Genomic DNA, 15,403 nt, shown 5'->3' on the forward strand with positions numbered 1-15,403 from the left:
GTAGAAGAAACCATAAAATATGCTAATCGTATCATTTACGTTGCTCCTCAAGGTCCATCAACTTCCACGTCCGTTCTAAATATGACTAGTGTTTGCAGGCAAGATATGTTCAAACAATTAATTCTATAAATAAGTTTCCTTTCCATTGCACAGTATTCACAATACAGAAGATGTCCTAACAGAACTCAGCAATGACCTGATATTAAATGAGTCTTGAGCTGGTATCAAGAGCAGATCATGTTCAAGCTTTTTGAGAGCACCGAGGTTGCCCAGTCTCTTACGTACAGTATGTTTATAGCGGACGTTACTATCAAACAGGTCCAGAAGACGTAAAGAAAGAGACACGAACTGTGCATGATTATACAGGATGGGTGCAACTCTTGGTCAGAAATCCATGCAATGCTTTTACACATTTGCCGTTAAACTGAAAGCTACTACAGCGCAGGGTCCTGGTCCAAACGGGCTGGTCTTTAGAAAGGATGCTTGTGTATGTGTGAATCAACATGTTAACAAAGTGAATTATTTATGTCAGTGTTGCAATGCATTCTGTTTTCTGTTCATGGATGGAAGCTGCAACACCAGTGTCAACTTGTATTTAACAGCACAAAAGAAAAATGCTCTCAAATGTCCACACGAACCATGCTGCAAGTGCAGATGACTTTTGTGACCTTGCCTGAATGGATCAGATGAGGAAAGCACACCATTGTGATTGCATGCGTGAAGTGATGTGTCCTCTGAGAACTCGTGTTTAGTTGTAACTTCTCTGCAGGTGAAGATGAAAGGTGGAGTCATCGAACAGTGGATTCTTCACTTCCATTTCCCCGGTCTGGAAAGAGAAAGATACTTTCAAACACCATGGCACTACAGGAGACTTCAAACTGTAGCACAGTGGGTGACATATAATACCATCGATTACACCTACAGGAGTCGTGATTTATGACAGCGATTTATGACACAGATTTATGGGGAGATCTCTCTCATACGTGAACACAGACACAGAAGTGATCCACCACACTCAGAATAACGTATAGAAAAGTATTGCTCTTACTGGGGCAAGTCCTGGGCACTCATACACAGTGAAGTCTCCGTCTTCATTTTCCTCATCCGAAGTGGCTCCTGACTCAGGAATCTTGGAATCACTTCGTTGCCTGCATGATAACAAAACACAGAAGACATGCCACTGAGTTTTGAATAATTATGTAAATAATACATGAGTCAGTTTTGGTCAGAAAATAGGCTGATGTATTTAACCTGATAAATTATAGCCAAATGTTCATGGGACCTCACATTATTTCTTTTTGACCTACCTATTTTAAAATATACACAATAAAATAAGACTCAGAGCTTTTAAGATTGTTTTATTAATGGTGCGTATTCATTTTGTTTCTTTATTATCTGTCAAGTTATATTTTCCATTTCACTTATTTAAAAGAAAGTTGGGCATGTATAATTTCTAATATTCCAGTGTTCCAATATTCATAATAGGCCTACATGTGTTAAATTGTTAAATGACTGTGGGATAAGAAATATTGTTATCTGTTTTCAAATTTTGATGGAGTAGAAATATTATGCACCTTTTTTCCATACAACTTTTTAATTTCAAAATATTATGCACCTTTTTTTTCCAAACAACTTTTTAATTTCATATTCATTGTGTCCAAAGCTATCAATTGCTTTTTGAAGGAACACAGCAAAACCAAAGTCTTTATCTACTCATAATCTTCCCCTGCCAGTTAACAAATCACATTCTCACTCATGTTCAATCCAAATAGGGCCTTTAGATGATCATCAGCTACAAACATTTCTCACATTAACAGTGTGTCAGTTTAAATATAAATATTGAAATTTGCTTCTCACAGAAAGCTGTGGTATGGTTTCAGAAATCCTGAATAGACTGCAGTGCACATTTAATATGTACTTGACATGTTCACTGTCATTATATGGAAAATAGGAGCACATAAGGATTTTCTCCTTTTATGTCTTACGAAAGAAAGAGTCATACAGGTTTGGAACGAGAGTAAAAGATGACAATTTCATTTTTGGGTGAACTATCCCTTTAATGGCAGGATTCCCATGCTACCTTACCTGAGTGTTTCATCTCTGATTCTCTGTGTTTGCTGATGATGGAGGAGATAATGTCTATCTCTTCATCCAGCTCTGGGAGATGGCTGACCTTGACTGCTTGGGCAAGAAAGTGGGACAGAGAAATAACATGAAAGTTAGGAGAAAGAGAGAGGAAGGATGAAGAGAGAGAATAAGTGAAAATGTGCAGCACTTACATTACTGTTCAAAAGTCTGGGGTCAGTAATTTTCTACTATATTTGAAAGAAGTATGCTCACCAAGGCTGTATTTATTTAATCAAAAATACAGTAAAAAACAGAATTACTGTGAAATATTTTTGCATTTTAAAATATCTAATTTCTAGTTCTAATATATTTTAAAATGTAATTTATTCCTGTGATGACAAAGCTGAATTTCCAGTCTTCAGTGTAACATTATCCTTTTTTTGTGTGTGGAAATTGTGATATTTGTTTCAGTGTATTTGCAAATCGTACTATATATGTGCATGTAACCGCATCCATATAGCCTTTTATCTTAGAGTTAAAGCTGTCACTCTGAGCTAGAAAACTAACAGGTCAGTTATAGAAAATCTAAAGTGGGAACTGATAAGGTCAGTTAAATAATAATGCACCAAGGAATAAGACATATATCTTGGCATAGTTTGTATTGCATTGGGTGGAATGTGCATGCCATACTGCTATACATATTTATGAACATTTAAAATTATTCATCATGACACACCAAAAATTTGCATGTTGAAGTGTTATGAGCTTGTGTAATAGTGCATATGCACTGCGGAATCTCTGTGTGTGTATGTGTACTGCAGTAAGCGTAGGTGGATTTGGTCAGTCGTTCTGTTGTGTGGTGCTGCTATGCGTATGTGGGCAATGGGGCGTACAGGCGGGCAGGGAGAGAACAGGGGAGGGGCCTCTTCAGATTCATGAATGAAACCCATCACCACGGCAACCACTGAGAAAGCGCCAAGAGCAAAAACTTCACAAGTGGGACAAGAAAAAAAGATAAGAGCGTTTAAGAGAGAGAGAGAGACAGAGAGAGGGTGTGTGTATGTGTGAGAGAGACAAAGATGCTTCGGCCATTCAGCCACTGAAAGTTCTATTTTTACCAGAGTGAGCTAAGTTTATTTAGTGTCACATTATTTATTTTCCGCTCCAAATAATGTGGAAAACAGCTTTTGTTTGCTGTGGACTACAGATTTAAGGGATACATTTTTGTCTAGTGACCTTGCAAGCTTCATTATCCAGACTAGATAATCGGCATTGCAATTTGCATGTTTTATATTTGTATACTTGCATAATTAAATACATAACGTAACACATACATTTAAAAAACTGCAAATTAACTCAAGTAACTCAAATGAACTTTTATTAATAAATCAATACTCAATTTTCTATGTGGCCAATCATAGGTCTCATTTTCTTGAAACTACATAAAAACCCTTGTCAGACCAACAGAATTATCCCAAATGTTGTCCCAACTAGTCAAACACAGTTGTCTGAACAAAGAATTTCATATTGCGGAAATGTTAAGGCTTTGTAAGTTCCCAGCATGCATTGCAGCATGAATAAATGATGCAGTTACTGTTATAGGATTATTGTTTTGCTGTTTGCGGACTTCATTTAAACTTTTTTGTTGTTGATTTGTCATTGTCAAAAAGACCACTCGGAACAGAAAAAAAAAAAAGCAGCGGTTTCTGACGGATCGATATTGCAGTTGCTGCTTCCAACGGACTGATGCAGAACCAGCTCCAGCCGTGCTCTCCCTCTCAGCGCTTTGTACAGTAGTTGTTATTGTGAATATCCGATGTTGTTTAGTGAATGTTTGAGATATGTAATCGCCAATAGACACTAATCCCGTTAGACCAGGCATACACTGTGTTATTTCTGTCAAGGTACCAACTCACACTAGTAGTAGTGTGAGTTGGTACTCACTACGAGTAGATCGCATGCTATGTAAAGCCAAAGCTCACGTTTTATGTGCTCACACTAACTTATATAGTTTACATTGAAATTTTGGTTCAATTTCTAATAAATAATAATAATATTTCTAAAAATATATTTAAGTATATAAAAACAGTTTAACACATTGTTTTTTAGGCCACCAACTATTAAATACTTCTGCATGTGGTTTGAGTCGGTTTTAAGTATTACATTTAGAATGTAATACGTTTATTAAGATGCAAACTTCTTCATCAGTCATGAACTAATGTGAAACCATAGGTAATAATAAAAATACATATGTGCAAAAAATATGTTCACAGTAAATGACAGCCAATAGATCTGGCATAAGCCAGAGAACAACAAAATAGCAGGCAGGTCAAATTAGCCAAATAACCAAAGAAGCCAGCATAAATAAACTCATGTGCAACTTTGCATCAGTGTAACAAAAACAGAAAAATTTATCTATATACAAAAGCAGCTATGTCTGTCACAAAGAAAAGAAATAATGCAGGCTGTGTGAAAAATGTGTGAGGCCTCTAAGGTCTTCTAAATCGAAATGAACAGTACAAAAGAAAGCGAGAGAAGAAAAGGGCGCTGTTCATACTCCTGCCTGTTGAATGGTATCGATTAGGTGTCAACAGCACTGCCCTCCTAAGGCAGCACTGGAAAATTACTGATCAATAATCTTCAAGGTTGTAGTCAAGATGAACATTTCTTTCTTTTTTTTTTGGCTACAAGCTGAAAACGAAAATTAAATGCTTGAAGATATTTACATCTAACTGCTGCTTGTTGGTATGGTTCAAGCTAAGTGATTTACACCAGCAATTGCCAATCCCTTCCACTGCAGTGTAGAAAGAGACCGCCTGAATTATTTCATTAGACTCCCTCCCTCCTGTTGCATCTGCAGCAATGTGTGGGTGGAAGAGGGGGGAGAGGGAAGCCAGACTGGAGGGTTGCAAGGAGTAATAGGTCTTCCACTGCAGTCCAAATGCGTATGATGGGGAACCCTGAAAAAGCTTCCATACATTTTGAAATGGTATGTATCAGATCAACGTGTGAAACTGCCTGACAAAATCACTGTAAACTCTTTTCAATGCTGCTACAAAGATATTTGCCAACACCTGTGAAACATGTGTACGACCAAAGACTATATATACCAAGATGGTTTACTAATATTACTATGAATGAGAAAAAGTGCAACACGCAATATTGCGGAAAAAGTCTCACTTTCTAATTAAAAAAAGCTAATCACGAATTGGTAAAGCCATTGCGTCACTGCATTAGAAGCTCCAGTTCCAACAGAAAGTCAGTGTCCTGAGACGCGTGCTTGGGATTATGCATGCACATGGTCCAACCTGAATTATTAGGCTATTTTATTATTAGAAACAACATTTATGGGACAGTTCATGTCAGATCTTAAATATTACATTGAAACATGATTTGAAATTAGGGCTAGGTTATATGGCTAAAAAAATTATCACGATAAAATTTTCATATCAGTCGATATCAATAATAATTTTTCATATCAGTCAATATCAATAATAATTTTTCATATCAGTCGATATCGAGTAAACGCATCTGCTGTAGTAAGCTCAAGCTGTGCTGCCGTTTGAACTCTGAGCCAAGCGGATTAATGTGCCGCGTGGCGCGGTTCAAATGAGTAACGCTGTTTCCTTTTCCTGAAAGGCACTGTACGATTTAGGTGGTACAACTCGGTCTGAAGTTGACAGTACTCACCAGGGCGATTTCGTCTCCTGATCACACACTTCCCCCGTTTGTTCTCCACAAATGGGTCTAGGCATGGGCCGCAGTGTGAAGAGCTGGGCTGGCAGAAGTGCCGTCGCTCCCGGGCACAGTCCAGACTCCGAGGACAATGTCCCACAACTATAACAGAAATGACAAAGACACTGATAAATGACCCACTCTACACTTTACACTGACGTTGCCTTACATTAATGACCAATATTTTTCCAATTGTCAAAATGGCCTGACTGCTGATATATGAATCTGTAAATGCAAAATATAAATAAATAAATAAAATAAATTCATTCATTCACCCTAAAATTATATAAAAAGATTCAAGCGGATTAACGAAATTCGAGCTTGAGTGATCCTCACATATTATTATTTAGCTTCCACGGATACAACAAAGACATGTCAGGCTATTTGTCATACAGAATAATTGCATAAACAGTTAACAGTAATCAGCCTTTTTATGTTAGAATAGCTCTCTCTGATCTAGTGTATTGTGTTGTGTTACTGCTATGATGGAGAGCTCAGGAATGACAGTGCATCAATAAAACAGCAGTGCTAATATATGTGGGCTCTGCTGCTGAGGGCAGAACTGGGGCAGCAGGTCGAAGATCCATCACCCACAAGTATCAAATTATGTCCGAGAACAACAAAGTAGTCATGTGTCTCCCACTGATTGTCAGCAGGGATCCATGCTGAACAAATGTTCTTCATAACACCACAAGTGAAAGAATCATTCTAATGAACAACATTGGTGGAGCTTGTAAAGCTTTGTTGGTATTCAGTAGGGAGATCTGACTAATAAATAATTATTACATCTTTACAAGATAAACTTCTTTTTATTTGAGTGCCTTGAGGCTGTTTTATACTTGAGGCAAAAGATGCGAGATGGCAAAATGAACACAGTGGAATGTAAAAATGTGTTCTATGTGAAAACAGGTTTCACGCAAAATAGAAAACTGGTTGAAAATATAAACAGAAAACTGCAAAAGTTTGACACTTAAAAACAGCAGAGTGCAGAACATTTCAAGCCAAGACTTAATCATGTTGAATATAAACATGGTGGATGGTGATATCCAACTTGATCTCACAAAGAAAGATATCAATTTTCACAATTTCGTATGATTTCATTCGATGTGAATCATATAAAAATGTCAGATCTTTAGCCCACCCAAAACATAATTGTCACTGGGGTTTGAGCATGTTGTAGGAAAATGTACAAAAGATATCGTACAATTTTGCCAAAACATAAAAAAAAGGTAGAAATTGAAAATAGTTGAATATTGCTATCCTAACTATGCATGATTACAATGTGAGTTGCATTTTATTTGCATTTGAAAACTATATTACTTGTAAGAAGAATTGTTCATAAATATAAAAAATAATTCAAGATAAGTGTCTTTGATCTTATTAGTGTTCTTACCATATTATAAATGCAATAATCCATTCAAAGCCATGTGCTACAGCAGTGGTTCTCAAACTTTTTTGGTCGCGCCCCCCTTTAAACCTATAAAAAAATCTGGCACCCCCCCTCTTCCCAAATCCCCATCTCACCTCAGACTACCAAATAATTTAAATAAATATGAAAAATTAATGTTTTTTTTATTTAAAAAAATCTACAGCGGAAAAAACACCTGCAACACTTGAAACATTGAAAAATAGCATACAGAGAATAATTGTTATTATTCTAATTCTCTCTGTAGTTTTTTCATATTTAGTTATTTGTTTTTTTTTTGTTTCATGCTGTCCGCTAAGGCATAGGACACACACAGGCCTTTCCTCCTTATCAACGAAATTAACACCTTATCTACACCGGAAGCGAGCGGCAAAATACAGTAGAACCCATTATAATCAGTGACGCTGTTTACACTGGATGCGGCGCGGTGTGGCGCGACACAACAAATCCCCGACATTAAACTGATGCCTTGTTCTATTTATGACGTACTGACACACAGTTAAAATGATTTGCAACGGTCGCTTTGTCGCATCCAGTGTAGAGCTGCTGTGGTGTGACACGACAACTAACTTTATAGCTTCTGTTGTAGAGCCGAAATTTGCACCCTGCCAGATTATGCACCCCCTAGTATTGGTAGGTTATGGTGAGTGAAGCCGAGAGCAAGATATTCCTCGTCATATTTTCTGCATTTAGCTTTTGAGTGACCAGCACCTATCTGGGTCTGTGCGACTTCATCGATGGCTTTTCTCTTCCCTTTCACACACTGATCCATCTCCCATTCTAAGTTACGTCCTTTGGCTGTTTGTTTACTGTTTTATTTCTTTTCTTTTTCTGCCAAAGTTTTCTCACACTTTGAGAACCTCTGTGCTACAGTAATTTGGACATGTCTAAAGGGGTTTTGGGCACCTCATTGCACATTATGCCTATAAGAACACATCTTATGTATGGCAAAATCATTGTAATGCACAGCCTTGAGTTCTAGATCTGAAAAACTCAGCCACTGAAACCTTGGCTCCTGTTTCCATAACAACTGCTATGGCAACTGAGTAAATGTGACATCATCAGGTGTGAGTGAGTCACTGCCAATGCAGCAGTTGAAAAGGGGGCGGGGATGAACTCTTCTGAACCAGAGCGAGTCAACGGAGACAGTGAAGGAAATAAAACACAACAATTGACAATATGTTATAAAAATTGTATTATTTAAAAACAATTCAGTGCAAAATGAGTAAATGCTGTGCAATATAAAAGAACTGTGCATCATGCCTATACTGCATCTATTCATCCCATATGTACCACATCGCTTTCAGAGTCATGTACAGTTCTGTCACCTTATTAATTGCTATTGATTTCAATGCTGCCCTGTAGGCAAACAAACTGTAGGCTCAAACCAACAATCATTGCCTTGCAATTTGCTTTTTACTGGAACTGCCCATTAAGTGCACAAATGTGAAGAAGTGACTCATTAAACCTGCAATACATCAGCAGTGATGGTTTTTACCAGAAACCCGCATTGTCACTGTGCTGGAGGTGATGCAGAGATGCACATGTTCTCTGTTGTCTATCAGTTTCAGAATCAGATCTTAATCTCATTGAGAGGAATATCAGCTTTTTTTATTTGTCAGCCTCTCAATCACACATACGGGCACAATTATGTATGCTGCTGCACAAACACACACATTCATTTCCAGCTCTTTATCACTCTTAAAAACACAACAACCCATTTGTCTAAAAATCTCTTTCTCCAGCTATCAATTCAACATAAGATATCATCACTTCCTTACTTGATATGGAGATGACTATCACACATGCATCTGCATGTGACCATCTTAATCAAACCATGTGAATGGACTAAGTGACTGAAGGATACTAGGTTCAAAGATAATGTCAAGATACATAAAGATGCGTCAAGATAAATATAGTTAATTTTTTCCATTCTGTTGCACTCCATCCAGTTGTGTTTGAACACACACACACACAAAAGTGCTTTAAACCAGACTACTCTAATTATACAGGGATTTTGTAAGAATGATTAGCCTACTAATCATTCAGACATCTAGATGACTAGGAAAATTGATATTTTAAAATATGTAGATTTCCATATACTTAACCCAGACAAGACGTTCTGTTGCAGTTTTGTTAGACTTAACCGTAATCCGTGCTACATAGCAAACCTAATACCTACTTCCAAGCACATCACACACACATATCGCTGCTATGGAGCACCACTATCATCTCTCACTCCGTTCTGCTCCTGCCAACTGCCAACAAAGGCCAAAGTGGCTCTGCTGAGGGTGGAAAGTGTTGCCGCCTGGCCATGGTTCAGACATGCCTCAAGGTGACCCAGTCATGCTGGTCCTGCTGTGCAGTGTAATCTCAAACTCTGGTACTTGCTAACACTCTGCGCGTAGAATTGATGCGCTGTTAGATTTTTGGAGAGGTGCACGTCAGGCTATGGCGTAGGGTGTGCGTCTATGCGTAGGCTACGGCGTACGTTCGACGCAGAAGAATAAATTGGGCTTAATAAAGATGACACTCATCCAGGACAGACTGAAACAGGCCCCAAAACATTCGCTGACAGAAGGACAATTTCTAGATTTGGCTAAAGGCAGAGCTGTTTTTGTCATATTGTATTTTAAACACAGCAGGGATTTTTTAAATTTAGATCACTCAAAAACAGGGATTCCCAAACGTTTTTGTCAGCTGAAACCATTTGTGACCCTGGACCACAAAACCAGTCATAAGGGTAAATTTTTCGAAATTGAGATGTATACATCATCCGAAAGCTGAATAAATAAGCTTTCCATTGAGGTATGGTTTGTTAGGATAGGACAATATTTGGCCGAAATACAACTATTTGAAAATCTGGAATCTGAGGTTGCAAAAAAAATCAAAATACTGAGAAAATCACCTTTAAAGTTGTCCAAATGAAGTTCTTAGCAATGCATATTACTAATCAAAAATCAAGTTTTAATATATTTACGGTGAGGAATTTACAAAATATCTTCATGGAACATGATCTTTACTTAATATCCTAATGATTTTTGGCATAAAAGAAAAATGTTTAATTTTGACCTATACAATGTATTTTTGGCTATTGCTAAAAATATACCCAAGCGACTTAAGACTGGTTTTGTGGTCCAGGGTCACAAATATGTAAGGGCTTAATACAAATTTGCAGGGACTTGGCCACTTGGTGGCAAAAAATTAAGCTGTTGTACCATTAGTCCAGTCGACATTTTGTCCTATCTGTCATCTAAAATGCTTAATGTCATGAAAAATATGGGTTTATGGGGCTTAAATGCCATTAATTGCTGCATGCAACTGTATTTATTGATTTAAATTAATATGCATGGTAAATTGATTTGAAAAAGAATTACATTAAAAATTTATATTTCAATGCTAAGTATGAACAGAGTTCCAGTGACATAGTACAGTATGGAAAGTTTCCAAAAGCTTGAGTACAGTATGTATTTGTATTGAGTTTGGATTTGAATGTGTGGCATATTTCGTTACCTTTTGAAACTTAAAAGGGTTCAATTTGAGCAGATGATTTTACCATCGCTGTCCTCGTCAGAGCGCACTTCCACAGTACATTCAGCATCTGGCTCACATTCACGATTTTAACCATATTCTCAAAACTATCGTTTTCAATGACTTTATATTAAATATTTTGATCACTGGCAGTTTATTCACCACATCCAGCATCAAATGACAGTGACATTTATATTTCATTGCGAATAGTAATTCCTCTGCAGTACCTTGAGGAAAAAAGATGCATTGCACATATTGAGTCATCAGATATGTAAATATAGTTGAGCAGGAAAAAAATACTTTCACATTTACATACCTCGGGTCTCTAGCGACCTTATACACTTTTTACAAAAAATTAATCAGAAAACTGGCATTCTATATTTTACTATTTTTATTTGACCTAAAGTATTTACTTTAGTAAATAAAAGCCTGTGATTTTCAGTTAATATTTCAATAATTTAACAGCACATTTACATGTTCACAGTTCACTGATGACGGTTAATGGTCACATGACATGCAGGTAAAATATTTTATTCATAATATTACTGCATACATATATATTATGAAAAAAAAAAGAATAATTTATATATAACAATATAAATATTAGAATTAGGGCTGCATAATAAATCCTATTTTAATTGTGATCACATTTCATTTTCATTTGGTATTTGCATTATCTTGCATTAGTAACAAGCCTTCACAAGCTTTCATGGTTGCAGTTGCCATGTGTATATATATCAGAACTTTTCTGTTCAGTGGTTTACTTAATCTTCCTAACCTGGCAACCATGCACACTCGCTCTCTCTGCATTATGGAAAAGTGCTGCTGATCATATGAAAACACCGGTAAACACATAAGTTGGAGCTTAGCGATCTCCACTGCAATATTTTCCAATGTAATATAGCCAGTCGGTTTTCTTTCACATGGTCATTTGTGACTAAATCTGCGAGCAAACCATGCAAGTTGATGTTTTCTTGATGTGCTGATGTTAAAGCGCAATAATTCTGATGAAATGTAAAAAAAATTAAATAACAAAAATCATGGTTAATATTAATCATGACAATATTTTTGCAACTCTACAGAGGATAAACAGTTTGGAGAATAAAATAAAATAATGAAATAGTGTCGTCTTAGCCTCTGCGAGTCACTTGTTATTTATAGAACTCACTCTTTCTGGGTCCACAGAATAAATGGTCATGCTGAATGAAGTTGCTATCCACCGGTGTTTTAAGGTTACCTCAGGTTCATTTGTCTATTTAGGGTGGACCGACAAAGCCATGCATGCTTTATACAGGTGCAACATCTGTTTTATATTGCCACTGTGTTTCCCATGAACTTCAATTGGCGTTCTTGTGAATCATTAATATTCGCCTAGCAACACCATTCAGTGAACGCAACAGAAAAAGGAATGATGTTGTTATTCTTCACTCCAGACTATGCCAGTCTTTCAGATTCCTGTACACTTGCTTGAAAAACATGCTAAAGTAGTGTGCACTGCATGCCGTCACTCTCAAGAACTTTGTGTTCTATGTGACATGACAGGCTGACTGACTGAGGAAGGCACAGAGCAGAGAACAGAGCTGAGGGCTTTTCTTGTCTTTTGGAGGTGTTGAGCATCTTGAAATCACTCATTGTGAAATGTCAAAAACATATATTTTGGAAATTTTAAAAATAACATTACAGCGAGTCACTACACATCCCCATTTAAAGTTGACTCATACTGTAAGAGCACAGGGCAAAATAAATTGTTACAATCCTGTCACTTCTCATCATTTAAGCATTTTTCCGTTTCCAGAGGTTATATGCTAATGTTAATCCTTTCCCCTGTAAACTGTTAAAAAATATAATTGCATATTCTGCAACTATGAATAAAGTACTCACAGAAAAGTGAAAAAAAAAAAATCAAAGACATAAATGTAGAAAATAAGGGTTGGATGTTAAAATGTTGGGTTGGTAAGATTTTTTTAATGTTTCTGAGAGGTGTGTCTTATGCTCACCAAGGTCAGGAACACGCTGATTTGGAGTTCAAGACACATTTCTTATTATCAATGTTGAAATTTTTGCTGCTTAGAATTTTTGTGGAAACTGTGAGGCTTTTTGTCAGGATTCTTTGATGAATAGAAAGTTTGAAACGGAAATCTATTGTAACATTAAAATGTCTTTACTATCACTTTTAATCAGTTTAATGCATCCTTGTTGAATAGACATTCATTTAAAAAAAACCTACTGACTCCAAACTATTGAACTGTAGTGTATGACCTCATAAATTTGGGATAAAATGTTATAGTGAAATTTGAATGTTGATTGAATGACAGCAACAGAATTGCAAAACTAAAAACTCATTCAAATACTGTACATTTCAACAGTTCCAAAACAGGTAGCCATGCCCAGATTCACGTCACTGGTTGATTTAATGTTCTTAAGTCCGGCCTACTGCATTTCCATTTGGTGCTGTTAATGGCACAAAGATTATGCACTACATTTACTTTAACTGCTTTTTATATTTTAAGGACTAAATTTAATTTTGAAAAATAACCTGTGAAAGCAGTCACTTTACAATCTTAGTATCTTCCTGAAACATCACAGTTTGGTCAATACACATGTGGACAGAGAAACACAACATCTGCTATAAATAAATAACAGTGTTGCGATTAACATTATTACTGACCGACACTGAACATAATGAAACAGCCCATTTAGTGAGAGTGGAGTCCAGAAATAGTATTCTTTCATCAGCTGCTGTCACCATGAACTGTGAATAACATAAAAAATGAAACATCTTCCTTTTTTAGCCAACCTCACACTCTTACATCACTGTCTGCTTACTGACCTCATGCTGGTGCTCATGTGTGAATACATTTGTCTTATTCAGGGCAGACGTTAGGTGGCCAGTCTTCTTTCTAAATTAGTAATGAGCTGAAATCCATTGTGTCGCTTGGAGGGGAAATGTAATTATCCAGTTAATCAACAATGTGCAGTAAAAACATGACATGCATCGATTATTGTCTCAATCGAACAATAAGAATACCAATATGACATTTAAGAAAAACTTCAGGATAACAACTCTTTGTCTAGATCTAAATGCAGTATGGACTGCAGAGAAACTGCTGGGCCACCATGGTTCAAACCAGGAGACAAGAGTATTCTCAGGTGAGCATGACCTTATCCAACACATGTGCAGCACTCCAGCCACTCTACAGACACTGTATTGAGCCAGAGAAGTTTCACACATGCACTACATCAGTGTCAGGTTATAACATCAGGGTGTCAGGTGGGTCTCATGCCACTGAGAACATCTGAATTAAGCACAGAGAGAAAGATGCTTTTATTTTAACAAAAGATGCATTTTACTTTTACAAAAGATTTCTTTTCGAGTGAATGTTGTTTTTCTGAACTTTGAATTCATCAAAGAAAGCCTTTTCGGCAAGCAAAATAGCTGATATTTATTTATGTTCATCTCATACTCCCTAACATTTCATGATTCTGGGATCATTCCCAAACCTCGCTGACTTCCCTTTACATTACCTCAGAATCCGGTCTATAGCACAGGTGTTCTGAGCAGTATCTCAGCAGCAGCCCTAATACGTTCTCTAAATTTCATTAGGCTCTGTTGAAAATTATTTGGAAGATTTATCTTTGATCTTCTAAATTCTAATCTAAATTTATTTTTTTTTAGATTTATTTTTTTTATTATTACTTTATTTTTTCTACAACTAAACATTTGAACAAAACAAATAATTTAAGATTGTTACATTTTATTTGATGGTGTCAATAGACAGTGACCATGTTGTGTGACTTTTGGCATGCTGGGAACTGTAAATATTTTTTTTTCTGCCAAACATGTTGCTATGATGCATGTCAATGTGTGAGCTGCTGTTAACCCATATTTAGTAAAATACAGGTATTTAATTACTGTAGCAATTTTGCTGCAGTGGGTCTCTAAGGGTTGAGAGAGAGAGAAAAAATACAGAAAGCAGAATGCAAAGAATTAAGGCAAGTAAGAGGAGGAAGAACAGAGAAAGAAAAAAGAGAATAATAGCTTAGAGTGAAAGAAACAGCAAGAGAATATTCATGATGGATGATTTCTGGTGCAACTCTTGAGTGGCGGTTGTAACCTTTTGTGTTTCAATAACACATTTCTCTATTGTGTGCCATTCTATGGGATTACATTTCTGCCACATTTCTGCGTGCGAAAGATCATATTTTGAGCGCACAAAAGTGCATTTTGCATGCGCGCGATCTGAGTTTTGTGGAGAAAGCGTTAGTTTCGTAAAGAAAAAAGTATTTCGAGCGCATGAAAATCAATTTTGCATTAAAATAAGTTTTTGGATGTGTGCAGTCCATCTCTTTTGCGCGTGCAACGTTTCACTTGCTTGCTCACCTGATGCCAGCCCTCAGTGCTCTCTAAATACCAACAGCTCGCGTGCTCAACACAACCCAGCGTTACAATATGCCATAATTCCAGCCAATCAGAGACGAGGCTGCTAAATTCTGATTGGCTGCCTTGACAACCACTCACAACATTCCTTGCATTACCTTGACAGCAGAAGATGAAAAATACAGTGCATGCATAATTATTATATATTCATATAAGAATATGTTCATATTCTGATTATATTTTTTTCCAAGCACATTTTACCAATT

At 36.7% G+C, this 15,403-nt stretch overlaps 1 protein-coding gene across 1 annotated transcript in view; it reads right to left on the reverse strand.

Moving 5' to 3' along the window:
• The window catches only part of LOC107715749 (neural proliferation differentiation and control protein 1-like), a 21,281-nt gene continuing 5,878 nt past the window's right edge, over positions 1-15,403 (reverse strand). Inside the window, exons 2-5 of the mRNA XM_016521936.1 lie at positions 5,758-5,904; positions 2,081-2,181; positions 1,049-1,180; positions 1-826 (exon numbers count right to left, since the gene is read on the reverse strand). Of these exons, the coding sequence (XP_016377422.1) occupies positions 749-826; positions 1,049-1,180; positions 2,081-2,181; positions 5,758-5,904 (458 nt within the window). The 3' untranslated portion in view covers positions 1-748. The remainder of the gene's footprint in view (positions 827-1,048; positions 1,181-2,080; positions 2,182-5,757; positions 5,905-15,403) is intronic.

The sequence above is a fragment of the Sinocyclocheilus rhinocerous genome, unplaced genomic scaffold, assembly GCF_001515625.1.
Source record: "Sinocyclocheilus rhinocerous isolate Xijiao unplaced genomic scaffold, SAMN03320098_v1.1 scaffold3194, whole genome shotgun sequence".
NCBI lineage: Eukaryota > Metazoa > Chordata > Actinopteri > Cypriniformes > Cyprinidae > Sinocyclocheilus > Sinocyclocheilus rhinocerous.